The following is a 26,684-nucleotide window of genomic DNA, read 5'->3' on the forward strand; positions in this document are numbered from 1 at the left end:
TAACCTTGGCAGCGCGCCATCCGCGCATGCGCACTACGCGTCCCTTTCCCCCGTTCCCCGCCATGCTGCCGCTGCCGCCGCGCCTCCGCCTGCTCCTCCGTGAGGGGCTCCCCCCGCTCGCTCAGGACCCCCCGTCCCCGCCTGCCCCCCGCCCCGCGCCGCCCTTCACCTTCACCCCCCGCCGCCTCCAGCTCGGCCCGCAGCACCCGCTGCTGGAGGTGAGGCGGGGCCGCGAGGGGGCCGCTGTTAGCGCGGGGCAGAAGGGTTCGCGCTGTGCCCTGAGCCCTGCCCGCCCGCGCAGCGCCGCTCTCTGCTCCTCTCCAGGATGGGGACGTGCACAGGCACCTCTACCTGCAGGGCGTCCTCACCAGCCTCGAGGAGGTGGCCGAGAGGCCCAAGTAAGTGAGGCGGGCTCCGAGTCCGCCCGTCATGGCATCAAGGAGTGGTTTGGGTCGGAAAATCATCTCATTCCTCCGCCCTGCCATGGGCCGGGACACCTTCTGCTAGGCCAGGCCGCTCCAAGCCATGTCCAGCCTGGCCTTGGGCACTTCCAGGGATCGCCACAGCCTCTCTGGGTTGCTGCAGCTGGTCCAAGAGGGAAGGCCAAGCCTGGGGGTTCAAAAGCCAGGAAGTACTTTGAGTGTTGTGTGAAGTTCACCTTTGGATGCCTCTTAAAAAAGCATTGGCTTAGCAGGACTGTGCTGGATGGCTGAGCTGTCATCCACAACGGCAACTTTTAGCCCAGACAGCTAATTTATTAATTAATGGCTTGTTTGTTCTTCAACAGGAGCATGATCTAGATGACCCTGGAGCCATCATGGTTAATAAGTTTCCAATGGCAGATAAGTTTCCATCTGCCAGCGCCATCACAATCTTTGTTCATTGCACCTGGCATTTAATATTAAGTATTAGTCACAAAAAATGCCACAAGTGTTGTGGCTGCAGGTGTGGGCCTAGGGGAAGGTGTCCTGCCCATGGCAAGGAGCTGGAATCATGTGAGCTTTGTGGTCCAATCCAGCCCAAGCCATCCTGGGATTCTCAATAAAGTCATCTAGAGGGGATGTTTGCAGCTGAAAATAAGGCTCTAATTTAGCTTAAAGCCCTGATTTCCCTGCAGGGCTCTAATTTAGCTTAAAGCCCTGATTTCCCTGCAGGGTGTCCGAGTTCAGCTGCCACATCTCCGGCTGCAGCCAGGTGTTTGACACGCTGGAGGGCTACGAGCACCACTACAACACCCTGCACAGGAACGTCTGCTCCTTCTGCAAGCGCTCCTTTCCCTCTGGGAACCTCCTGGATATCCACATCTTGGAGTGGCACGACTCCCTCTTCCAGATACTGGCTGAGAAGCAAAATATGGTGAGCTGCCATGCCCAGCCCTTGCCTCGTGGTTGGTGTGTACTTGTTTTTTTCCCAGTTATGTGGGTTTTTTCCCTTTCTCCTCCCTGCCTTGCAGTACCAGTGTCTGGTGGAAGGCTGCCCGGAGAAGTTCAAGAGCAGCAAGGACAGGAAGGATCACTTGGTGACCGTGCACCTGTATCCTGCTGACTTTCGGTTTGACAGGCCCAAGAAGGTGAAAAGGTAACTGCAGCACTTTCCTCCTGGCCTGCAAGGAAAGTGTGAGGGAACTGGGATTGTCCAGCTCTGAGGTGACCTCATTGTGGCCTTCCAGTGCTTGAGGGAGCTACAGGAAACATGGAGAGAGACTCTTTACAAGGGATGGTGTGCCAGGAAAACAGGGAATGGCTTCCCATTCCCAGAGGGCAGGGCTGGATGGCATACTGGGAGGGAATCAATCCCAGATGGACTCGTTTCCTCATGAGGTACCTTCGATTTCCTTGCCTCTGGGCTCACATGGCAGCTCCTGAGCCAGGATATAAAACTTTGTCTCTGCAGTGGCTCCAAGCACACGAGCTCTGCCGTGGAGCAGGGCACCAGCGTGCCCATGGATGTGAGTGTGGAGATGGCAGAGCAATCCCAAGGGAATCCCATGGAAACAGGGCCTGAGGAGAGCATGGAGATCTCCCAGCCTGCAGCCAGCCCCAGCTCCTCACTGCCAGAGAAACGGCTCTACAAATCCAGGTCAGTACTTTGGCCTCAGGGCAAAAGGGGCTGGGACCACTCCACCTTATCAGCCCTTTGCAGCATGGCTTGGGCTGCTCCTGGGCTGAAGATAAACCAGGTAGGAATTCCATGTGTGCTTCCAAAGGCATTTTTGAAAGAAGGAGGTGTAAGGAAGAGCAGTATGTGGGAGCTCTGTTTGTCTGCCCAGCTGATCTCCTCCTGAGGTATTGCAGGATGCTGCTTCTGCTCTCCTGCTCCTCATCCTCAACCACTGCAGCTGGCCAGGTGTTACATTTGGTAACACACCTTGTTCTGAAGAGGCCTCCAGGACAGAAATGTGCAGAGTACACAGGAAATCCAACCAGTATTTCACTAATTCTTTAAATTATTTGGTGATTTACATGTCCTGCTCCTCCCTTACCTTGCTCTTCCCACTCTGGGAGCTTAAAATGCCCCTCAGAGCATTAAGCATCGCAGTGAGCCTGTGAGGGCTGGATCCTCACATGGATTAAAGCCTGTCTCCCTTTCCAGGATCCCATCCACAATTTGTTTTGGACAAGGTGCCACCCGAGGATTTAAAGGACCACGGAAAAAAGTCTGAAGGTTCATGCAGCAGATTTGTGCAAGATGAGCAGGCATGGAACCACTGCTACCAGGGATATTTCCAGTTCCCACTCTGGAATAAACCAGCCAAACCAATTAAAGCTCTGCCAGCATTTGGGCACATGTTCCTCATGTCACACAGAACTGGCACCACCCAACTGAGTTAAGAATCCTCAAGATTTGAGGAAAGGGAACCCAGAACCTGTGGTGAGGTGTTAAGGAAACTGTCCTGCAGCTGAGGCTGCACAGGATTTTATTTTTTCCCTCTTGGGGGTAAAAAAATGGATTCAAGAAATTGCAAGATGACAAGGTGACTGTATGGAAGCTGGAATCACTGAGAAAAGAAAATGGGGGAAAAAAACCCCATTGGTCCTCAGTTCTGACTTTGTCCATCTCGCTGAAGTCTCCTCTGCAGCCTGGCACCTGCTCTGAAAGGTCTGTCTGGGCCAGGAGAGGCATTTTCACGGGGAGTTCAAATAAAGTGACTTCCAACCAGGTGAATAAATAAAAGGAATTTTTACAAAATTGCTTCATAGTGAGTACAAGTGCTGTTTTGAAGCCCAGGCAGAATCAGACCTGTGGAATTAAGCTCCCTCCCTTTGCTGCAAATGTTGCCAAAGTCAGGTTGGGATGGAGGTTGTTTCCCTTCTTGTTTTTCCCTTCCTTTGTAATCTCATCCTCCTGGAAAAAACTGGAAACACTGGTCTTGGGCTCCTGGTGAATCCTGACACTCAAAAATTGTGCATAAGGGGGAAAAAAAGAGGTTTCTGGAACAATGTTTATCCAAGAAGCTTAGGATCTATAATTGCAATTTTTTCCCTTCCTCCTCTCTGTGAGGAATAGAAGATCAAAGGGGCTTTGAAAAATCCTTGCAAATGGGAGCAGGGAATGATGTTTACGGCAATGTAGGAGATTTCCCAGTGAGTTTTAAAAAGCTTTGCTCTGTTTAAAACTCATCCAGCTTGTCCAGCCCTAATCCCTGCTCCGTGGGCTCTGGAGAGTGCTGTCTCCAGCAGGCAAACCCTGCAGCCACACAGCTGCCCAGGGACATCTCCCAGCAGGGACCAAAGATCACTTGCAACACTAAAGCCCTGAAGGAGGCTCTTTCCCCACACTGGGATATCTGGGAATGGGAAGCAGGCCTTGGCATGTGATGGTGCAAAGGTCAGGCAGCAGCCCAGCCTGCTCTTCCTCACTGTGTTCAGGTCTAGGAGTTCTGACCTTGGAATTCCCTTTTCCCAGAGCCCAGGGGAAACAAACTGAAGTTTCTGATTGTCTCCTAGACCACCAGCTTTTCCCAGAGTCCAACAGTATTTCCCAGCTGGCCAGTTGCTGTCAAAAATCCTTATTTCAAGCCAAAACTTGAATTTCCCATCTCTCCAGAGATCGTGCACTGGCAGGAGGACACGGACCTGCCTGGAGAGCCCAGGGGTGCACAGGGTGCCATGTCCCTGAGCAGCAGCACCTGGATCCACTTGGGGACAGGAGGGACACGGGATGGGTGGCAGCGGGACCTGGAGCCATCCAGGGACAGGAGGGACACGGGATGGGCGGCAGCAGCACAGGGCGAACGATGCAGCGACATCACTAGGGTAGCAGGGACACGGGATGGGCGGCAGCGGGACCTGGATCCACTCAGGGTCAGCAGGGACACGGGATGGGCGGCAGCGGGACCTGGAGCCATCCAGGGACAGGAGGGACACGGGATGGGCGGCAGCAGGACCTGGATCCACCCAGTGCCAGCAGGCTGCCACGGGGCGGGCAAAGTGCGAGGCGGGTGTGACAAAAGGCAGCCACAGACAGGTAGGGCTCTGCCAGCCCGGTGGACACTGGGGTCAGGGAGGAGCTGTGGCCGCGGGAACAAGGCCAGCACTGGCCACACGGCTTGTGCCACCACTCTCTGCCATCCCTCTCTTCTCCACTCGAGGACCATGGGGCTCTGCAGTGTGACCATCCTGCTGGGCATGGCCCTGCTCCTGCTGGCACCCGGCAGCACCCAGGTGAGCCCTGCCTCCCCTGCCCTCCCGCTGTCCCCTCTGCTGAGGGGACCCACGTGTGACCCGTGCCCCCCCTCGGGACCCCTTGTCTCCCCACAGGCTCTGAGCAGCTCCCGGTGGAAGGACCTGGCCACGGAGCAGGATTTGGCTGAGGAAAGGTAAGAGGTGCTCCCATCTGGCTTGCCAAAACCAATAATGGGAAAGTGTTTCAGGAGGGAATAAATTGTTGCTTTGTGCCCCCCTTGTTGCTCTGTGCCCCCCAAAATGAAGGGGGTCCCAGCTCCACCTCCCTTCCTCCCCAAATTATGCGAACTCCCTGAGCATCCAGCTGGTTTCTCTATTCCTTTCGTGAAACAAATATTTAAGTTTGCACCCTAAGATCCTGACTGGTGCTTCATGGGGTCTGGGCAACCTCACCAGGGTCCCTGCACTCCACTGGGGTGGGATTCTCCTGGGACAGGGAGGTATTTGGCAACTTCTCGATGATTTTGTTCCCCTTTTCCAGCATCCTGGGTGTAGGAGCACCAGAGGAGGGTGAACCAGGTATAAAGGTCTTCTCCAGCAGTGCCTGGGCTCAGAGGGGCCCACCCCAAGACCAGGCAAGGCCAGAAGTGGATGGTGACCACCTGTACCAGCCCCAAGATGATGCCAGGGAGGCCAGTGCCCGTGTGCCATTCTGGATGCCAGCCCCAGAGGTGCAGAATGGCCCGGAGGAGGATCGTGACCACCTGTACCACCCCCAGGATGATGCCAGGGAGGTCAATGCCCGTGTGCCACTCCGGGTGATGGCCCCAAAGGTGCAGAATGGCCCGGAGGAGGATCTTGACTACATCCACCACGGCTGAGTGGAGATGTGCCCGGGCTGTGAAATGAGGGGTGGGAGCTGCCCCTGGGATTTTCTGGGGCAATTTGTCTCTTCCTACCGAGTCTTGAGCCTCACCAATAAACCCATCCCCTCTCCACATCCTGGTGGGCTCCTCATTACTGCCAGAAACCTGCTGCTAATTGCAGGGCCTCCAAACCTGCAGGAACTCCCTCAGGAGGAGGGAGGCAGGGTGAGAATGATGCCCTGGGACAGGAGACTCAGCCCATCACCCTGGCCTCAGTTCAGCCCAGGTGAGGCTGAGGCAAACTCAGCACATTGGTGGTGTGCCCCAGAAGGTGCCACAGGCTGGGGAACAGCCAAACCTATGCTCCACGAGGCTGTTCTTGTCCAGCCCATCATGGAGAGCAGTGAAGGAGGGTGGGGGGGCTCAGTGAACCCCAACATTTCCCAGCTCAGACAGGACCTCGCAGCAAGGATGTCCCATGTCCCAGCAGCACCTAGAAAACCCTTTAATAGCGAAGGCCGAGGTGGTCCCCACTGCTGGCTGTCACCCCAAGCATGGCTTCCCGACGGGTCCCGGTCCCCTGTGCGGGGTAAGGCGGGGGTGGACGGGCTGCAGGAGGCCGTGGGGACCTGCACCACCCCAGGGACCTGCAGCTGCCGGGCTCAGCTGTCGGTGAACTTGGCCTTGCGCTTCTCCACGAATGCCGTCATCCCCTCCTCGCGGTCACTCTGGGACAAGCAGAGAGGTGAGGTGACAGTGAGGCTCGGGGGGGCTGCAGTGACCCTGTTATCCCTCATGCCACGAGGGATGCCTGTTATCCCTCATCCCCCTACTCACGGTGGCAAAGGTGGCGTAGAAGAGGCGCTTCTCTGTCCTGTTCCCCTCTGTCAGCGTCGTTTCGAAGGCTGAAAACAAGGGAGAAGTTGGGGAGACCCCTCTGCCTGGCCCTGCAGCCCCCCCAGGGGATTCCCAGTCGGCCCCCAGTCCCTACCAGCATTGACTGACTCCTTTGCCATGGCAGCCACCAGCTTGGAGTTCTTGGCGATCTTCTCAGCGCAGGCAATGGCTGCGTCCAGCAGCTTCTCCACAGGGTAGACCTTGCTGACCAGACCTAAGACGGGCAGTGGGAAGTGGGGGGATGGCTCTCTGCCAGACCCCTGCAGTGCCAGGGCTGTCCCACGCTCCCACCTGCCTCCTTTGCCTCCTGTGCTGAAATCTGGTCCCCGGTGAGCACCATCTCCATTGCCAGCGACTTCCCCACTGCCCTGGTCAGCCTCTGCGTGCCGCCAGCACCTGGGGCATTGAGGGAAGGGAGGGGTTCAGAGAGGGCACCCCACCCCAGCTGGGATGGAAGCCCCTGGCAAGTGCTTGCTGCTCACCCGGGATGGTTCCCAGCAGGATTTCAGGTTGCCCAAACTGCGCCTTCTCCCCGGCGTAGATGATGTCGCACATCATGGCCAGCTCGCACCCGCCTCCCAGCTGGCACAGGGGAGGCACAGATGGGTCAGGGGGTGCCACGCTGGGGACAGGGGGTGCAGGGAGGTGTGGGGGGCACTCACGGCGTAGCCATTGACGGCGGCGATGATGGGTTTGCGGACCTTGGAGACCTTGTCCCAGCCGGCCAGGAAGCCACTGCTGTAGCACTCCTTGAAGGTTTTTTTCTGCATCTCCTTGATGTCTGCGCCAGCTGCAAAGGGAAGTGCAGTGGGACTCCAATCCCCTCCAAAACTCTGGGGTGAGCAGAGGCCGTGGTCCTACCTGCGAAGGCTTTCTGGCTGCCGGTGAGGATGATGGCTCCCACGTTCGGGTCGCTCTCCATGGCCTCCAGGGCCCGCCCCAGCTCCGCCATCAGTCCGTCGCAGAGCGCATTGAGCGCCTGCGGCCGGTTCAGCTGGATCAGCCCCACGTTCATCTGTGCCCCCGTCTTCTGCACCAGCAGGTACCGGAATGCAGCCCCTGCCCGCCACACCAGCACTGCCCCGTTACCCACCGGCTGCCGGGCACCGGGCGGACCCCCGGCCGCACCCCGCCAACCGTCACTCCAGGCTATTTAAAGGCGACCTTGATGGCAGCGGTCACCGGCAGCCGGCGAGACGGGCTCGGAAGAGTCCCCAGTGCCACCCTAGCCCGGGAAGATGAAGCCCTGTGACCACCCTGTGCTGGGACAGTGTGCGTGGGCACCCGGTGCTGGGACGGGGTGCACGGTCCAGCGGCCCCGGTGCCCGGTGCTGGGCCGCAGTGCCGGTGCCCTGGTATGCAGTGCCGCTGCCCATACATGGCTCAGGGCCCCGGTGTCCGTTGATGGGCTCTGGAGCGCAGCTCCGGAACCACGTGCAACTCGCTGGGCACAGGCCCGGGTGCCGGGACCGCAGCTTGTGCTGGGTCCCGGTGCCCGGTGCTGTGGCCCCGGTGCACAGCCCAGAGACTCCGTGCCCGACGCTGGGACCGCACATGGAGTAGGGACGCGGTGTCCGGTGCCGTGGCCTGGTGCGCAGCCCAGGGACCACGAGCAGATCGATGGGCATTGCCCGGGGCTACGACCGTGCCCGGGGCAGGGACCCGGTGCCCGGCGCTGAGCATAGGGCTGGGCCAAGCCCACCCCCCCGCGGTGCCCCCCCGGTGCCCCGGTGCTCACCGGCGCTGCAGCCCCGTTCCCCGCAGGGGTGCGCGGAGCGGCGGCGGGAGGCGCGCTCGGGGCAGCGCAGCAGTGGCGGCGGCAGCGGGCCGCAGGAGCGCTCGCAGCGCGGCGGCCATGGCGGAGCGCGGAGCGAGCCCCGCCCCTCCCGCCGCCGCCCATTGGTGCAGCCGGCCCCGCCCCGCCAAGCGCCGTTCCCATTGGCTGAGGCGGGCGGCGGGGCGGGGCCGGGCCCCCCGGGCCATGGGAGGGGCGCGGGGGCCGCCCCGAGCGGGGGTCCCGCCGTGCTGCCCCGCGGGGCTCGGCGGGCCGGGGCGGCGGCGTGTGCGGGGCGCCGCGGGGAACGGGGAGGGAAGGGGAAAGGGTGAAGAGGGGGGATTACCCCGCCGCCCCCCGCGCGGGGAGTGGGGGGAGTGCGGGGGGCGCGGCGGGAGCGCGGCAGCGGGAGCGCGGCCAGGGAGGAGTGGAGAGGAGCGGAACGAGCCGGCGGCATCCCCGGGTCCGGTGAGCCCCGCGGGTGGGGAGGGAGGAGAGGGGGTGTGAGTGTGCCCTGCGGCGGGGTGTGTGCGAAGCCGGGGAAACGCGTGGGTGCGAGTGTGTGTGGGAGCGTCATCCCCACGGCTGTGCGGAGCATCACCCATAGGGTTCTGCGGAGCGGAGAGCGTGTGCGAGTGTGTGCGGGAGCATCATCCACAGTGGCGTGCGGGAGCGTGCGTGTGCTGGAGCATCATCCACAGGGGCGTGCGGGAACGTGCGCGTGCGGGAGCATCACCCACAGGGGCGTGCGGGAGCGTGCGCGTGCGGGAGCATCATCCGCAGGGGTGGGGGGAGCGCGTTTATGCAACGCGCGGGTGGCTGCGTGTGCCGTGACATACGCGTGCGCGGCCGCAGCACACGCACAGCGGGACGCGGCGGTGCGCGGTCCCCGGCCCCGGCCGGGCGCGGCTGAGCGGCGGGGCTCTCCCTCCCTCCCTCCCTGCGGCAGGTGCGGGATGCGGCGGAGCGCGGCGGCGTGCTGGGCGCTGGTGCTGCTGGCCGCCACCTTCTGCGACACGGTGGCCGGCAAGGGTGGGCGCGGCGGAGCCCGCGGGGCGGCCCGCGGCGCGGCGCGGGGGGCGGCCCGCAGCCGGCCGAGGGCGGCCGTGCCCCGGTACGGCTCTGCCGGGGCAGCCCTGCGCGTGGCGGGGGCGGCGGCGGCGGGAGCGGCGGCCGGCGTGGCGGCGGGGGCGGCCCTGCGCCGGGCCCGGCTGTCCGGAGAGCTGCAAGCGGGAGACGGCGTCGAGTACCGCGACGGCAACTGGACGGCGGCCGCCAGCGCCTGGACCTCCGCCGCGCCGGCCGGGAGCCCGCCGAGCCGGGCGCTGCCCTGGCTCTGCCCGCTGGCCGCCCTCCTCCGCCGCTGATGGATTTCGGGGGACCTGACTGTGCCCGGTGCACCCACGACGCCGCGAGGACCGGCCGCCCCCCACGGGGCTGAGCCCCACGCCCCGGGCGAGCAGCGGCTCCCGGGGATACGGCCACCCACCGCCGGCGGGGCAGGACCCCCGCGGAAGAACCTCCACCACCACCACCCCTCCACACCGAGCCAAACCCCGCCGGCTCGGGCACCCTCCGCACCGCGCCCCTGTCCGTGGCCTCGCCGTGTCCGGAGGCCGAGGAAGCGGCAATAAAATTGGGCGAAAGCAGGTGTGGCTGGATGCGGGGCGAGGGGCGGGACCCTGGGATGGCCAGCGCCCCTGCCCACACGGGCTTTATTTCGGGATGGAAGCTCCAGAGCACGCCAAACCCAGCGAGAAAACAGCTCCCTGGCGAGGAAGCAGCTCCCTGGCAGCTTCCAGGTGCTAGCTGGAGGCACCAGCGCTGCCCCAGGCTCTCCGGAGCAGGCACAGCTCTCCATGGGAGCATCACAACAGCGACACCACAGGGCATCCTGTCCCTCTTGCCCAAAACCAGGGACAGCCCTGGCAGAGCCGCTTCAATCACACCCCATGGCTCCTTGCTGAGTTGTCCCCAGCTCCAAGGGGCACCAGGGTGTCCCCAGTCCACACGGCAGTGCCTGTCCAGTGACAGGTCTCAGTCCAGTGTCACCCTGCCCAGGCGTCCTGCTCGGAAGTCCCGCAGGAACTCGTAGGCAGCAGCCGGGTAGTTGAGCATCATCATGTTGACATTCCCTGGAGGTGGCAGAGGATGCAGGAGTGTCAGTGCAGCCTGGAGCTGCGCTGGGATCCCCAAAACTCTCAAGCACCCTGGGTCACCCACCTGTGCCTGTGAGCACCTTCACCTTCTGCGTGCGGCCCTGGCTGAGGGCCACATGCTTGAGCAGGGGCTCGATGTGGTCGCAGGGCTGGCCCAGCCCGTAGCACTGCACGTACCTGCCAGAGGACATGGCTCACACCCCTCAAAACTCCCTGGGCAGGGCATCTCCATCACCCTTGGTGATCTCCATCACCCTCTTGGCACCCTTCCCTGCTGGCTCACCTGAACTGCTGCTGCTTGTTCAGGGTGTACAGCAGGTAGTCGGCCATGACGTCCTCCCCCACCAGGTGGTCACGGATGGCTCCTGGAAAAGAGGGTCAGGGCCCAGCTTCCCTCAGCCCTGCCTAGCCCTGGCCAACCCTCCTTCCTCCCCCTCACAGGCAGGGGGTGTGAGCAGCAGTGTGACCCCCGCCTCTGGCTCACCACACAGCGCCAGCTTCATGCCCGTCTCCACATCGCCCAGCCGGGGGGGCAGCACGCCGGGGGTGTCCACCAGGTACATCAGGGGCTTCTCACACACCTGGCACGGGGCAGGCAGGGCTGCTAATTAGCACCACACGGCTAACGAGTGAGGCACTGAGCTTGAGTCAAGCTCTTGCTGCAAAGGGGGCCTGAGCAACCCTCCAATAGCAGCTTGGAGGCTTCCCGGGTGCAGGGACAGTACCTGGATCCTGGACAGCACTGCCTTGGTGATCCCTGGCTCGCCCCCCACCGCAGTGGCTTTACCTGGGGGCACAGACACAGTCAGGGACACGGTGGCACTGTGCCCAGCTGTCCCCCGAGCCCTGGCACCATGCAGAAATACCCTTCTTGAGGTGCAGCCTCCGCAGGGAATTGATGAGCGAGGACTTGCCCGCGTTGGGCACACCGATCACCAGGATGTTGTGCTCGGAGCTCTGCCGGCCAGGGAGACACGGGCAAGGAGCAGCTGGTTACCAACCACCCCCTGCAGCAACAGGGAAATGTCCCAGGGTTTGCCTTGCCAGGCTCTTGTGGCACATGTGGGAGCAGCCTCAGCTCCTGCCCTGGGCGCAGTTTTGGGGCACCACAACATAAAAGAGATGTAAAGCTGCCAGGGAGTGTCCAAAGGAGGGACCCAGGGATGGGGAAGGGTCTGGAGGGTCACACCGGGGCTGGCTGAGGTCAGTTGGTTTGTTCAGCTGGAGCAGAGCAAACTGAGGTCAGACGTCCCCAGGGGCTGCAGCTCCTCCCCAGGGCAGCTCCCATCTCTGCTCTCCGGGACAGGGACAGGACCAGGGAATGGCTGAAGCTGTTCCAGGATGGAGATCAGGGAAAGCTGCTTCCCCCAGAGGGTGCTGGGCACTGCCTAGGCTCCCCAGGGAATGGGCACAGCCCCGAGGCTGCCAGAGCTCCAGAAGAGCTTGGACAGCACTCCAGGGATTCACAGGATGGGATTGTTAGGGTGTCTGTGTGGGGCCAGGAGCTGGACTGGTCTTTGTGGGTGCCTTCCAACCCAGGATGTTCTGTACCCCCCATGCATGTGCCTCACCTCGGCCCTGTGGTAGCGTGGGCCATCAGCCACCAGCCTGGCAACCATGGGGACAACCTGCAGAGGGACAGGGCTGTCACTCTGTGCCCTGGCTGGCAGCAGCCACTCGCTTGGTGACACTGTGCCAGCGGGATGTGCACAACGGGGGCTGAGCAGAGGACTTGGGACAGTCCCAAGGAAAGGGAAGGGACAAAGGGAGCAGCCAGCTGGAGCACCGAGGGCTCTCCCTGGGGCCGGGAGCTCACCAGGGAGCAGGGCTGGGCTGCTGCCCCATTACCTTCTTGACATTGACATCACGCTGGCAGTCAGTGAAGACTACATGCGAGCATCCCTGCTGCCTCAGCTGCTCCAAAACCTCCTGCAGGGGACGGGAGGAGGCACTGCTGTCACCTGCCTGTGACACCGCCGCTGCCCCCCGCCCGGCCCTGCCCCGGCGCTCACCGGCTGCCGCCGGGGATCAGCCAGATCCATCTTGTTCAGCACCAGGACGTGAGGGCGGATGCCCAGCGCCTCCTGCAGCGCGGGGTTCCTGCCCGACAGCGGAATGTGGCTGCGCTAAGGACAGTGACCGCAAGAACGTAGTGGGACGGGGATGGAGAGGAGGCGGAGAGGGGCAAGGGTGGTGTGGAGGGACAAGGGGCAGAGTTCTCCGGCAGGATATTCGAGCGTCGTGCACCTCCACGAGGCAGTCGGCGCGGCGCAGCGCCAGGCGCATCTGCCGCAGGCCTGCAGCGCACAGCACAGCGCGGGGTGAGCGCTCGGCGGGCGCGGTGGGCGGCTCGACCCGCCGCGCTGCCGCCCCTCACCTTTGGCCATGTGCCGCGGGAACCACGAGGCCACATCGCGGCCGCCGAACTCGAAGCGCTCCCGGAACGCTCCCGGCGCCGTCCCCGCCGCCCTCAGCGCTGCCCATACCCGCATGGCTCCGGCGCGTCACTTCCGCCGCGACCGGAAGCCGCCTCAGTGACAGCCATGGCGGAGCCGCCGCCGCCACCGGGGCCTCAGGGGGGTTCGGCCGCACCTCCCGGCGGCACGGGGAGTGCCGGGGCCCGCGGGGGGCACGGCGTACCCCCTGCAGGCCCCGGAGTGCCCCCCGGCACTCCCCGTGCCGCCGTGCCTGAGCCTCAGCCCCCTCGCCCACCCGCTCCGGAGGCTCCCCCGCGGCCAGGCCCGACGCAGGACCCGCTGGACGATCCCCGCTACACCATCTCCAGCACCAACTGGTATTAAAGCAACAGCGCCCCGTGGAGCCAGCCCCGCCGCACCCACCCCGCCACCGAGAGGAAGAAGCCGCCGGCGCGGAGGTTTCTCAATAAAGGAGAGCGAAGGGCAAAGCACCGCGGTTTATTTTGCCGCCTCAGGACTGAGGCGCGGGGACGGGCGCCTGGAAGAGCTGGTTGAGCCGCTCGGCCTCTCGCCACCCCGACAGCAGCGCCCCGTGGGTGGTGGAGTAGAAGGTGCGGTGCGTGGCCTCGCCGGCGAAGAGGAGCTGCAGGGGCTGCCGAGAGGCGGGGGGTGAGCGCAGGGGCCGCGGGGCTGGGCTGGAACAGCCTCGCCCCCCGCGCTCCGGCACCCCGCGGGGGTACGACCGCTTTACAAACCGAGAGCGGGCACTTCCCCTTCCTTAGGAGCCTGGGAGGAGCCGCCTGCTCACGACTTTTGTGGGAATGCCCCCTCCCCCGTGGAGCCCCGAGCACTGGTGACCCCCACAGAGTCACCACCTCCCTGTGCCCCTCTCCCCACCATCTGTCTGTCCCCGCCGCACCCCCTGGGGCTGAGTCCTCACCCGGGGGTCCCGGGGGTCCTCGGGCAGGGGCTGTGCGAGCACATCGATGTCGTCCCCCGAGCTGCCCACGGCCACGTAGCTGTAGGAGCCGCGCGTGTAGGGAGCGCTGTGCCAGCGGGAGCGCAGCACGCTCCTGGGCGCGGGCAGGTCCAGATTCCCTGCGGAGAGGGCTCAGGGATAGGATCGGGAGATTCCCCCGGGGCAGCGGGCAGGGCGGGGAGGGGCGGGCACCTGTCATCGTGCGCAGGACGTGGGTCATGGCGCTGAGCACCTCGGCGTCGCTCAGCGTCTCCATGTGCTCCGATTCCTTCCCCGCGATGAAGCCGCACAGGACGTGCCCGTGCCTGAGGCGGGAAGGCGGGGCTGAAAGCTGCTGCACCCTCCCCGTGCCCACCAGCGGCCCGGATGCCCCAAATCCCCCGTCACCTACTGCTCTGGCGGCTGCAGCACCACGAATCCGATGAGCTTCTTGAACCAGTTGGCCTCCAGGTCAGCGTCGGGCTCCTCCAGGGGCGACTCGTCCTCCCACACCACTTCCAGGAGCTGCTGCTCGGGCTCCCAGAAAGGCTGCTCGAACTCCAGGAAGATCTTGTTGTTGGTGCCAAAGCCCAGGTTGCGAATGGCCTGTGCTTTCCGCTCGGGAAGGGGGGGCTGGAAGAGTTCCTGGTGCCGTTCCTTGAGGAAACCTGCAGCCACAAGTTCGGGCAGGCAAGGGGGCAGCTCTCAGCTGGGTTCCTAAATGGCGTCTGAGATGCTCTGAGCTCCCCAAACCCCTTTCCAGCCTCTTCCCAGCGGGACGGGGGAGGCTGGGAAGGGGTTTAGGCAATCCCTGCCCTCCGCTCGCCCAGCTGGTCGGAGGGCAAGGGCAGGGCAAGGGAAGGTGTTGGTGTCCTCACCCAGCGGGACAGTGACGATGACGTGGTCAGCAAGGAAGACATCTCCATCCTCGCACTCCACCCGCACGGGGAAAACTCTGCCGCCATCGTCGCCTTCCTCACGGAAGGAGCCTTGCCAGTGGATGGTCCTCACGGCCTTGTTGAACAGCACGGTGCCCTCGGGCAGATCCGAGAGCAGGCGCTCGGCCAAGCTGCTGTAGCCACTGTGGGAGGAGTCAGCGCTGGGGACGGGGCGGCCCCCGGGTCGCTCCTCCGCGTCCCGCTGCGGAGCCCCGCGCTTACCCTGGGAAGGTGCAGTCCAGGCCGGGCAGCGACACGTACTCCCCGAAGGGCTCCAGCCCCACCAGGTCCATGCTGTGCGTCCCGCTGATGCAGCACTCCAGCTTGAGGCAGGCGGCCAGCACGGCCAGCTGCAGCCGCCGCGCATCCTCCTGGCCCCCCGCCATGGTGGGCACCGTCCGGGCGATCTCCGCCCGCACGTACTGCCCCACGCTGGGCCACGGCGGCTCCTTGGAGCCCTGGAAAGCGCGGGTGGAGGCCAGGAGGGCGTAGAAGAGGTCGCGGGCTTCGCGCACTGCCTTGGGGTTGAGCACCTTGCCCGAGCTGCCGTAGGTGACGGACGGCAGCGGGGGGTGGCCGCCCGCCTCCACCTGCTGGTTCTCCTCCCGGGCGGCCTCCGGACTCAGCAGGCCGTACTGGGAGGCCAGGCAGAACACGGGATTTCCCGGCGAGGGGCCGTGGATCCAGTGTGCCCCCATCTCCGCCAGCCCCGACGCTGCCGGGAAGGAGGGAGGGAAGGAGAGCGGGTCACGCCGAGCCGTGCCCGGGGAGGAGCGCTCGGGGCGCAGCGGGACCCCGCTGCCCCGAAACGGCCCCCGCTGCCCCCCGTGAGCGGCTTCCGTTCGGTCCCCGCGTGCTCACGGGACCGGCCACCCCCGCCACGTGTCCGGCCCACTCCGGGCCGGCCCCACGGGCCGGGGGTCAGGTGCAGCAGCTCCCGCATCCCGGTACCGCCGCCCCCCGCCCCGGCCCGGGCCCGCCCCCCGGTGCCGCCCACCCCCGGTTCCCGGAGCCTGCCCCGGCCTCGCCGCCCGTACCGAAGGGGCGGGTGCAGACGCGGCCGCCAACGCGGGCCGCCGCCTCCAGCAGGCGGAGGGAGCCGTGTCCGCGGAGCCGCTGGGCCGCCCCCAGCCCCGCCAGCCCCGCGCCCACCGCCACCACCCGGGGCCCGCTGCCCTCCATGGCCGCCCGCGCCGGCCGGTACCGCCCTCCGCCGCCGGCGGCACCGCCCGCCGCCAACGGCACCGCCCCTGGAGCGGCCCGAGCCCCGGCAGGGAGGGAAGGAGGAAGGAAGGGATGGAGGGAGGCATGGATGGGGTCCCGGTGCGGTGATGAACCGGCTGCCTGCGCCCATGGAGGGCAGGGCTGGGAGAGGGGATCCCCCTGGAGCAGGGGCAGCCCTGGGACCACCTCCCCACCCTCCTCCTCTCCCCGTTCTGCTCCTGCTCATCCCCCTTATACGGTGGCGGGCCAGCGTGGCGAGGTGGAGGAGCAGTGGGTGCCCATCGCCCCGCGGTCCCGCCGCGCACATCCCAGCAGAGCTGCCCCAAGGGCCAGTCCCAGCGCTCCCTCCCACCCGTGATTCCCAAACCTTCACGGATACAATAAAACTCTCCACTCCCAAGGCTGTCTGGTGGGGTTATTTTTGCCAGCAAGAGTTCCTGCCCCCTGCCCAGGGGTGGGGTAGGGTACTGGATGTACTGGGATACTCCCAGCTGGGACCCTCGGAGAGCTCACGGTGCCACCCAGCTCTACCAGTTGGCCCTGTGTCCCTGCTGCCAGAAAATATTCACATGCAGGGAAGAGCTGAGGGTGTCAAAGCACAGGCTCCTGAAACCCCCTTTGAGTATTTATTTAGGTGGGATTTTCCCCACCTCCGGGTTTGCTGCAAGCAGCAGGGTGGGACAGGCTGGGGACATCAGCCTGGCAGCAGCTTCCCGGGGGGATGGCAGCCCTGCAGCCCAGCCCAGGGCATTTGGGGTCAGCAGCTCCCAGGGATGAGGGATGATCATTCCCAGTGCCTTGGAGCCAAGCAGCCATTCCTGGGGGACCTCTGGCCCCTGAGTCCCAGCCCAAATAATGCAGGCAGCTGCCTGGCTTGGCCCAGACGGACACCTTCCACTTCCCTGGGGACGTGTCTTGGGCAAAAAGGATTCTCCAAATCCAACCTGAACCCCCTGGGCTGCGATCTGGGGCCAGAGCCCGTGTTGCTGCTGCCAAGAAGGGTTTGGCCTCATGCATCCCCTGCATCCCTTTGTGTGCCATGCCTGGGGGCTGCTCTCAGCCTGTCCCCCCTCAGGCCCAGCTGCCTCCCACCTCCTCACAGCCTGGCTGCTCTAATCCACCACCTGCTGGGGGTCATGGCAGGGTCCCCATGTGTCCCTGGCTCAGCACCATCACGCTGGGGCCCTTCCAGCAGGGCTGGTGGCTCCTGCCTGCTCCAGTGCCTCGGCTGACCCCAGTGCTGGAGCTTGAGGAGCTCCCAAGCAAGGAGGAGAGACCCAACAACCAAGGGATGTGTAGAAAGCACCATCACCACAAGCGTGTCAGGCCAGCAGGAAGGAGGGGACAGCAGGGATTGTCCCAGCCCCTCCTCGGGCTGTCTCAGCTGAGGGACAGGGACCAGGCCACCGGGAGCTGCCGCTCTACTGGGAGCCGCCGCTCTACCGGGAGCCCTCCATCATCCTCAGGATGCTGCTGTAGAGGCGCCCGGGGGCGTCCAGGCCCCAGACAAAGTCCCAGTGGTTCCAGTCGGGGATGTGGGTGTAGGTGACGAGGTGGCTGATGCGGGGCAGCAGCTGCAGCACGTCCCTCCAGTCAGCTGCCCAGTCCTGCCCTCCCGACCACACCGCCGTGGGCACCGGCATCTCCTCCAGGCGGTACAGGGGCGGGGTGTCCTGGGGGACACGGGGGGCTCTCAGGTGTCAGGGAAGCCACTCTGTCCCTGCAGCACCCTGGAGAGACCCCCAGCACCTGCAGCTGCCAGCACTGCCACGGCAGCTCCTACCTGGTGGTACCTGGCGCGGTTCTCGCTGCCGTAGTCAAAGGCTTTGAATTCTCCGGATTTTATCACCTGGGGAGAGAGGGGGGATCTGTTGTGGGAGGATGGAGCTGCTGTGAGAGGATGGATCTGCTGTGAGAGGATGGATCTGCTGGGAGAGGATGGATTTGCTGGGAGAGGATGGATCTGCTGCTGCATGGGTCTCACATCTCCCGGCCCCTTCAAGGCACCCATCATGACAGGGTGCCCCCCATCATGAGAAGGTGCTCAGAAAGTGTCTGTAGAAGTCCCTGCCCTCCATGTGCCCATCTCCAGCCATGTCAGCTGGCTGGGAACAGGCAGGACAAGGAGAGGTGTTGGTGTCCTCACTCGTGGGACATTGCAGGAGGAGATGGCATTCCACCTTTTTTAACAGGGTGGCTTTTTGCCCTCTGGCTCCATGCCTGTCCCGTAGCCATGGGCTCACAAACCAAGGTGCTCCACATGACTCCTTGGCTGCCCTGGTGCTCTTCCCTCTGAAATCCTGCTCACCACCAGCTTCGTGTGCAGGGAGCTGCTGCAGCTCCTTCCAACAGCCTGACTGTCCTTTTCCAGCCTCCATTATCAGTAATTTGGCTCTGCAAGGAGGCACATGGGTGGGGCTCTCCAGCCTGACCCCATTTCCAGCAGGGCCAGTGCTGAAGCTGCAGAGTCCATCACCAGGGTGTCCAGGACTCCTTTGGACAGGGGGAGATGTTGTTGGCTCCCCATTTTCCTCCTCATCCAGTTCCCCCAGCCTCTCCTTGGGCTTCATGGTGTCCCCAAGTTCTGCTTTGGTGATTCCTGGGGGGTCCAACATCCATCTGTGGCCTCCCCATGCTGCCCCTTGTCCTGCCTGGCCCAGCACAGGACACACACTGCAGTGTCCCCTGGTCCCCAGAGGCACCAGGGCAGCTCATCCTGCACCCAGCACCTCTTCTAAATTTCTTGCTTTTACTTTCCCAATGTCTGGGACCCCTGAGCTCTCGTGTCTGCCCTGGCTCTCAGTGAAGGGACCATCCCAGGGGTGTGTGTGTGTCAGGGGTCCTACCTGGGCCCAGTGGATGATGTTTTTGACGGAGGTGCCATCTGGATAGTGCGATGTGTACACATCCAGCCGTGTCTGCAAGGAAACAAATCCCAGCTGAGGGTGCTTTCCAGCGGATGGGAGGGGAGTGGCAGCTGCCAGGTGTTTCCCAGAGCAGCCACTGCTGAGTCACGCTGCCTGAAGAGCTGGATATTATTTTCATTAAAAACCAATTGCTGTGAGGCAGCACGGGGAGGACAGTGATGGGGATGAGGGATGAGCACTGTGAGACACCTTCCCTGGGCTCAGGGGCTGTGCCCAAGGCCTCAGTGACTACCCAGAGGCTGCTTCAGCAGGTGGGTGCAGCAGGGGCTGCACCCCAGGCTGGTCACAGTGACAGGCAGCCCTCATTCAGAGGTGCTGGCAAGGGCCACCTGGCTGCAGCCATGGTATTTTCTGAAAATTCCCTTTGCCAGGATTTTTCCTCCTGAGAAGCTGAGAAACCTCAGAGGAAAAGAAAAAAAAAATTATCTGCTGCTGTGGAATGCAACAGGTGCATCTATGATTGGTCCATGTTGGATGTTTCTAATTAATGGCCAATCACAGTCCAGCTGGCTCGGACTCTTTGAGAGTCATCACTTTTCGTTTTCCTTTCTTCTTCCTTTTCCTTTTCCCTTTCTTTCTCCTTTCCTTTCCTTTCCTTTCCTTTCCTTTCCTTTCCTTTCCTTTCCTTTCCTTTCCTTTCCTTTCCTTTCCTTTCCTTTCCTTTCCTTTCCTTTCCTTTCCTTTCCTTTCCTTTCCTTTCCTTTCCTTTCCTTTCCCCTTTTCCCTTTTCCCTTTTCCTTTCCACCCTTCTGATGAAATCCTTTCTTCTATTCTGTTAGTATAAACATAATATACATATCATAAAATAATAAATCAGCCTTCTGAAGCACGGAGTCAAGATTCTCGTCTCTTCCCACGCCAGGGCTGCCTGCAAACTTCACACCTGCCCACTGACAGTGCCCCTCATCCCCACGGGAATGGCACACCCACCATGTTGAGGTTCTTCTCGTTGTAGCCCCCCAGCAGGAAGAGGAGGTTGGCGCAGGGCCTGTGCAGCAGCGTGTGCCTGCAGAGCTCGGGGAGGAAGCGCCACAGCTTCCTGATGCGCAGGGACGCGTCCGTCCTGCCCAGCAGCAGCTGCGGGAGCAAAGGGACACGCTGAGGGTGTTCCTGCCTCCCCTCCCTGCAGCCCAGCCCCACCAGCCAGGGAATATCCAGGAATGGAGCCCCTGCCCCACGGAGATGTGGGCAGCTCGTTGGTGCTGACTGAACCCACACCAAGGAAATCAATATTCACAACTCTCCTCTGTCCCCTCTCCTCCCCCAAGCCTGTTTTTTCATGGAATCAACATGGCAAGGCTGCTCTTCTTCATGTGTTTGGTCTAGGGCCCCTACAAGTGCCCCTGTTGCAGCAAGGTAGAAAAATTATGAAGAAAAGCCTTATAAAACCAAGCTGCTCTGGCTGGCCTGTCATTTCTTCTAAATCAGGCTAGCACTGTGCAAGTTCCCATGTGAAGCAATCCTGGTGTGAGCAGTTCATTAACATAACAATCTATCACTGGGTAAAAAAACAACCAGCACCTGTATAAACTGTTTTTACACAGACAGAAAATTTAAAATTACCTCTCACAAACAACTTTTCCTACACATACACAGCGGGGGTTTGAGTGATCAATCAATACAGAATAACAACTTGTTAATTACCCATAAAAGTAATTGGCAAGAAAGCTCCTGACCAATTCGAGTCCCACACGAGGTCTGTAAAACTGTATAAAAAGGAGTTATGTGACTAAAGAAGGGGCTTTTTCCTCCATAAAGAAAATGGAGTCCTGTGTGATTTATTCCCATGTGCCCCCAACTAAAAACCACGTGTATCCTACAGATGAGAAGAAGAAATGCACTCAACAATCCATCCAGGACTGTATGTGTGCCTGAAATGTGTCTGTGCTAATAAACCAGCAGGAATTAACTGTTTTCTGCTGCATCAGAGAGCCCCAGGGGCTGTGGCTGGGCATGATCCCTTCTCTAGAACCAGTCATTTTGGGGCAGAAGGGTGTGGAGTAAATCCCTTACCGGAATCATCTTGAACTTGTCGTCCATGAGGAGCTGCATCTTCATGAATGGGCTTTTGGTGTGCTTGAGTGACACTGCTGGAGCCAGGGCAAAAAACATTTTGACTTTCTGAGCCAGTTTGGGGATGGATGAAAACGCAATAAACGCTGAGAAAACAGAAACACAACCTCAGGCTTGCTCCATCTTTCCTCAGGTGCTTAATCCGAGGGTTCACTTGGACCCAGCTCTGTTTCATTGATTATCTCCACTTGGAAATCTGAGATCTGTTGGCACCTTCCTGCTAAGCAAGAGATGCCCAAAGGGAGGCAACACCTTTATTCCCTTGTTTGATTGGGCACTTCAGCGGTTTTTAAGCCCACAAGGAGGGGAGCCCTCTGCTTTCTGCTGACAAAAACACCAAAATGGACTTTTTCTAGTCAAGGTGGTGGGCGACCCTTTGGAACTCACCAATTGAGCAGCCCTGGGAGTATCCAACATAGTGGAGCTGCTTCTGCCCTGTTTTCTGCAGCACAAAGTCGATGGCAGCTGGCAGGTCGAACATTGCCATCTCATGGAAGCTGCAAAACACGAGGGGGATGCTGGTTGTGAGGCAGCAACTTCCCCTGAGCTGCCTTGCATCGCCCAGCTCCACATCTGGGGCTGATTTTCCAGGGGAAAATTCCTGGTGTGGATCCCTCCTGCCATGGCATCATCCTGCCCTGGAAGGGATTAGCTCTGCTACGGCCGTGGTGAGCAGCAAAGAGACTGTGCAGAGCCTGGCCAGCATTCCAGTGCCTTACCCAGCCAGAGCTGGCTCCCACCAGGATTACAGCACCAGCTCTGCTCCCTGGGATGCTCTTTCCCCCAGGGGAATGGAGCACTGGTTCCTGGTGTGTTGGTGGGAGGCGGTGAAAGGCAGACCTGCTGTGTGAGGTTTTTCTACAAGCCTCTTTATGAGCTTGGGCATTCTGCTCTGCAGAGGCAGTAGCAGCTTAAAAAAGGGGCAACAACAAGGTCTGGGAGCATGGGAGGTGGCAATGACACTTGTGGACAGCTCAGCGAGGTCCCTGGGGCAGGGCTGATGTGTCTGTGTGTCCCCACACAGGTGGCAGCGCCCCGTGCTCTCGGCACTGCAGGGAGGAGCTGGCACCGTGTCAGCAGGCAGGTCTGCTCAGGTGCCCCATCCTGCCCAGGGGAGCCCGTGCCAGGGCTTAGCTGCTCTGACTTGCCTGCTCAGAGGCCCCTACCTGTGCCTAGAGCTCGGTGACAGGCAGACAGCCTCTGCCAGGCTTTTGTAACGCGCTCCAGCCCACCTGAAATCCCAGAATTCCGCCTGGTCAGCTGAAAGGTGCTGGTGTCTCCGGGACCAGCTCGTGCCCCGGCTGTTTGCCAGCCACACATCATAGCCAGAGTCTGCTAGGATGAAGCCAAGGCTGTTGTTGGCCAGGTTTTCCACCCAGTGGCTGCCTTCTCCAAATATCCCGTGCTGGAGAAACACCACTGGCTTGGCCCCTGGGTGCAAAGGAAACAGCACATTTCATTGAAGCACATTCCCTCCATTCACTCACCCCAAATTAAGACCAGTAAATCCTCTTCCTTGCACTGCCAGAGGACATGCAAAATGTGCATTTTGGCCATGTCTTCTGGTGCTGCAGCTTTGAGTGTAAACTGGAGAAATCCCATGAATTCAGTATTTTTGCTTTAACAATCACTATTCCCCCGGCCTGTCCAGGTTCATCCATTCCCCTTGCTGACATTCAGGGCTTTTATTTTTGGCAGGCTGTGAGTGAAATCGAGCTGTACCTCTGTTCTTACGCTTTTCTCTTCCATGAGGAATTCTGTTGAGGTGGATGTAGTAGCCATCACCAGTCAGCACTTCATATTCCTCACTGGGGTACCCTCTGTGGCAGATGATTTGGCTCTGAGGGAAGAAAAACCCAGGTGGGAAACCTTCCATAGTGAAGATGCTTATCTGACTCGAGGAGATAAGCGCCTGACTTTTACCATCTGACACGGCAAACCCGAAGTTGTGGGGCATGGCTTTGCCCAGGCCGTCTCTGGATCAGCTGAGGACTTTTTGTGCAGAGGATGCTCTGTCCAAACCCCGCCCCGGCGACCTGCCCAGGGCAAGGGGAGATGCTCAGCCACGGGCGGGAGGGGAGCTGGCGGCTGCAGGGCTTGAAACCAAAAAGATTTACTGAAACCATTGAAACCAAAAGGATTTCCTGACGCCTGACCCCGCCTTACAGACGGCTGGCTCCGATTTCCTGCCGCCTGCCACCGGCGGCAGCACATGTCACATCAGGCTCCGGGTGATAAGCCGGGCAGATAAGGTGGTGGGGCAGAGGGATAAACCTGCCGAGCTGGGTTGACTGGAAGGGCGCTGGGACAAACCCCACAGGATCCGTGGCAGGGCTCCCGAGGCTCTGCCTGAGCTTTATTCATGCTGAAAACTCCACAGACTGGGAAAATCCAGCTGTGGTCCTGCCCACGGGTTGCTTTGTTATGAGGTTGGCAGGAAAGATTTAAACGCAGCAATTTTATCTTATAACCCAGAGCCTCGCAGGGCTCACCTGGACATGGCCCTGAGCGACTTGCTGCTGCTGAAGGAGAGGAGCCACGCACAAATTTCTACCCTCTGGGGAGATATCTGATCAAATCCAGTCTGGGATTATCCCCATCTCTAACTGCCCTGCTGGTAATTGCATTAATTCTGCTGGGAGGAGGAGGAGGAGCTGGTTAATGATGGTGTGGAAGCAGTGTCATATCGCAGCAGCCCAACAACACCAGCCTTCTCCAAGCCTCTCCCTCCTCCAGCTGAACGTGCCAAAACCTTCAGACAGGGAATTCAGAGTTCTCCTGGCTTACAACGTTCATGAGAGCCTCGGGGTTCAGAGCCTTCTTCTGCTTGGTGGCGCCTTCGGAACTGGTGGGTGCTTGGATGAGGAGCAGGACTGCCATGAGCAGCCACATCTCGTGCCTGTGTGAATAATAATAGTGACAGCCACAGCAAAAAATAATGATAATGGCAGTAATAACAGCAATAGGAGCAGCAGCAAGAGTGACAACAGCAAATCCGGTAACACGGATGCTGTTGTTGTTATTGTTGGTTGTTGTTGTTGCTGGAATTGATGTGAGTGTTTGTTTCTGCTTGGCTGGGATGTGTTAGGTTCCTCACATATCTGGAGATCACATAACATTTTCTGGGCTGGGAAAGTGGAGGGAATTCCCAATTTCAGTTTTCTTTGCTGTGCACATGAGAATTTTTTATATTGTACACATCTGGTACTAGGCTGGAGCCTTTTTAATAATTTTAATGGCAAGAAGAAGAGAACCAGCTATGCAAAACAATAACTAAATCAATGCTGGTATAAACCAGACTGGGCCAGTTGTCTTACAGAGGAAATTAACCTAAAGGGGGAGTTTATGCTATGGAAGGAACATCTTTAGTGTGGCTGGCCTATGACTCTGTCTATACTTTTCGTGTTTCTCTATTCCTTAGCTTTCCCACCCAAAACCACTGTAAACAGATCCTATTTTTCAGATCCTATGAGCTGAAACTGGTAGAGCCTCATAGGAAGGCTGTTGGTTAAATAATTGTAGCCTGAACAAAAACCAGAAACCTTTTTGGTCACCTTAGCTGCTCCTGAGCTGAGCAGAGGCCCGTTTTTAATGCACACAGTTAACATTACATATGATTCCTGATGTTTTGCCAGGCTCTCAAAAGTTAGAGCCTAACTTCAGCCCGGCAGCACGAATTGTGAATTACTCTCTGCCTCCCTCCTTCTGCTCCCACGCCACGAGACCTTCCTACCCTCTGAAATACTCCCAGCAAACCTACCTGTGGTGTCACCAAGCTGCCAGTTAAGACCAAAAAAAAAAAAAAAATCGACTGATGCTTTTCCCCGCTGGGGACAGCTCCAAAAGGACACAAATCTGAAGGACAAGGAGGGAAATTCGTTATGAGGCAGAGCCCTGGCACGTCTGGCCAGGCTGCTGGTGGCAGTGCCAGTGGCTCTGTCATCACCAGAGTTAAAAGCACCAGGCTGTGTCAGAGCCCAGCCACGCTGGCACTTGCTGTTCACGTGTCCTCTAATTAACAGATGGGTGCTGATCACTCCTGGGGCACCTCCCTTCATGGGAAGCTTTTGTGCTTGCAGAGGATTGCGGTTTTGCAGAGGCAGCCGGGTTGGTGTGCTGAGGAATTCCAGCTATGGAGTTGCACCTTAAGCTCTTGATAGCCAGGGTGGGAAAGAAAAAAGCCAACAAGCCAAGAGAAAACAAACAAACAAACAAACAAATGAATGAAAGCCAACAGTTTTTCTTTGTAAAGGGTCATTTCCTAACTCCCAGGGTAATTTCCTGTCTCCCGGGGTCATTTAGAAGAGTTCCTGGGGCAACAAAAAAGTTTGGTCTGAACTGATGCCTTGAGAAGGCTGCCCTAGAACAGAGGCCAGACAGAGTTAAAGAATAAAGCAGGGATTTATTAAAAGGCCTCCATGGATTCACCTTGGGCAGCACAAGAGCCCAGCCAGGGCTGCACCCAAGGTGAACCAAAATGGGAACAAAATGGACACCTGGTCACAGGGTCTGTCACTTTGATAAATTCTGCTCCATTTGCATATTGGAGTTAATTGTCCAATTACAGCTTTAGTTATGAAGTCCCATCCTTGTTTTTCTCTCTTCAGCCCACGTTGTTTGTGCTCTGGGGCCTGAGATTTGGATCATTTGTCCTTGGTGCCCAGCTAGAGAAGGAATTGTTTTGTCTCCCTGCTTTGTGAAGAGGGCTTACCATTCCCTAAAATGAAGCTCAGAAGTGCACACTAAAGCAGCAGAGAATCTGAAAAATAGAAAAGCTAAAACTTGAGGCATCATTCTGAAGGCATCACTCCCACCTTTCCAAAGCCTCAGCAGCATGCTGAGCTCCCCAAGCACACGCAAGGACAGCTCAGGCCTCCCTGCCTGCCTGGGTGGGAGACACCTGGGCGTCCCACCCCTCATGAGAAGTCACAGTAAGGTCCAAAAGTGTCATGTTAGCAAAGGGCAATTCACAAAAGCTCTGCAGAACTCTCTGGAAAAGCTGGAGGTCCCAGCAGCAGCCAGAGGTACAAGGCAGAGCTGGAGCAAATTACCAGCTTTGTATGAAGAATTACAAGTCAGGAGAGTTTAAGTAGAATAATAATTGTCACAGGGTGAAAAGTAGAATTTTAAGGTTTTTAGATTGGGGTCCCAAGATGAAGGAATTTGGGTGTGCCTTGTCCTCTTTCTTTCTCCCTCCTAGCCTCCATGGCCTGGGTGCTGCTGGCACTTTTGGATTCTTTTAGAGTACAGACAGACTGTCTAACATGCAGGTTGGTCACTCAGCCTCTTATCCCATTTTCTCCCAGGTGTGCTCATGCAGAGGGTGTCACATGAGGGCTCACAGCTGTGTCACATCCCTCCCAGGGCACAGCAGTGTCACCCTGCTGCCTGAGCCATCATTTCCCACCCCCACACAGGGCAGCAGCACACGCAGGAGTCGTGGAGGGGAGCACAGGGCCAGCCCAGGCTGACTGCTCTGCCTGCTCTGGGCTTTTGGAAATGTCTTCCCTCGCCTGTGAGCATGAAAATCCCACTGCAAAGAGTCAGAGGATTGTGGAATGGAACTTATATAGACTGGAAGGACCTTAAAGCTCAGCTCAGTCCACCCCATGCCATGGGCAGGGACACCTTCCCCTGTCCCAGGCTGCTCCAGCCTGGCCCTGGGCACTGCCAGGGATCCAGGGGCAGCCCCAGCTGCTCTGGGCACCCTGTGCCAGGGCCTGCCCACCCTGCCAGGGAACAATTCCTGCCCAATATCCCATCCAGCCCTGCCCTCTGGTGCTAGGAACCCATTTTCCGTATCCCATCCCTCCATTCACCTACCCC

The 26,684-nt window shown here is 60.1% G+C and overlaps 5 protein-coding genes across 5 annotated transcripts; 1 reads left to right on the plus strand and 4 right to left on the minus strand.

The window, feature by feature from the left end:
* Window positions 1–62: 62 nt before the first annotated feature.
* On the plus strand, window positions 63–3,189 carry ZNF511 (zinc finger protein 511). The gene is made up of 6 exons (XM_030951253.1): window positions 63–218; window positions 325–398; window positions 1,155–1,356; window positions 1,454–1,578; window positions 1,894–2,079; window positions 2,593–3,189. Exons 1-6 carry the CDS (start codon window positions 63–65, stop codon window positions 2,660–2,662), a joined length of 813 nt encoding a protein of 270 aa, XP_030807113.1. The 3' UTR covers window positions 2,663–3,189.
* Window positions 3,190–5,982: 2,793 nt separating this feature from the next.
* ECHS1 (enoyl-CoA hydratase, short chain 1) lies at window positions 5,983–8,245 on the minus strand. The gene is given in 9 exon segments (XM_030951179.1): window positions 5,983–6,219; window positions 6,329–6,396; window positions 6,483–6,602; window positions 6,680–6,784; window positions 6,871–6,970; window positions 7,051–7,178; window positions 7,250–7,447; window positions 8,127–8,148; window positions 8,150–8,245. Coding segments are annotated over 9 exon segments (903 nt in total). The 3' UTR covers window positions 5,983–6,153.
* A 1,505-nt stretch (window positions 8,246–9,750) lies between these two features.
* Window positions 9,751–12,814, minus strand: MTG1 (mitochondrial ribosome associated GTPase 1). Its single transcript, XM_030951180.1, has 11 exons — window positions 12,699–12,814; window positions 12,554–12,618; window positions 12,334–12,438; window positions 12,170–12,250; window positions 11,893–11,949; window positions 11,188–11,278; window positions 11,047–11,108; window positions 10,806–10,902; window positions 10,605–10,686; window positions 10,386–10,498; window positions 9,751–10,297 (listed from the first exon to the last, which is right to left on the minus strand). Exons 1-11 carry the CDS (start codon window positions 12,811–12,813, stop codon window positions 10,200–10,202), a joined length of 966 nt encoding a protein of 321 aa, XP_030807040.1. The 5' UTR covers window position 12,814; the 3' UTR covers window positions 9,751–10,199.
* Window positions 12,815–13,175: 361 nt separating this feature from the next.
* PAOX (polyamine oxidase) lies at window positions 13,176–15,819 on the minus strand. Its single transcript, XM_030951037.1, has 7 exons — window positions 15,672–15,819; window positions 14,857–15,349; window positions 14,575–14,777; window positions 14,109–14,364; window positions 13,910–14,022; window positions 13,679–13,836; window positions 13,176–13,390 (listed from the first exon to the last, which is right to left on the minus strand). The coding sequence occupies exons 1-7, from the start codon at window positions 15,814–15,816 to the stop codon at window positions 13,250–13,252; spliced, it is 1,509 nt and encodes a 502-aa protein (XP_030806897.1). The 5' UTR covers window positions 15,817–15,819; the 3' UTR covers window positions 13,176–13,249.
* Window positions 15,820–17,297: 1,478 nt separating this feature from the next.
* LOC115905000 (lipase member M-like) lies at window positions 17,298–23,756 on the minus strand. The gene is made up of 9 exons (XM_030951008.1): window positions 23,646–23,756; window positions 22,581–22,698; window positions 22,091–22,289; window positions 21,246–21,355; window positions 20,799–20,944; window positions 19,716–19,862; window positions 18,705–18,776; window positions 17,642–17,707; window positions 17,298–17,531 (listed from the first exon to the last, which is right to left on the minus strand). Exons 1-9 carry the CDS (start codon window positions 23,748–23,750, stop codon window positions 17,298–17,300), a joined length of 1,197 nt encoding a protein of 398 aa, XP_030806868.1. The 5' UTR covers window positions 23,751–23,756.
* Window positions 23,757–26,684: the final 2,928 nt, after the last annotated feature.

This window comes from Camarhynchus parvulus, chromosome 6 (assembly GCF_901933205.1).
Source record: "Camarhynchus parvulus chromosome 6, STF_HiC, whole genome shotgun sequence".
NCBI classification, from domain to species: domain Eukaryota; kingdom Metazoa; phylum Chordata; class Aves; order Passeriformes; family Thraupidae; genus Camarhynchus; species Camarhynchus parvulus.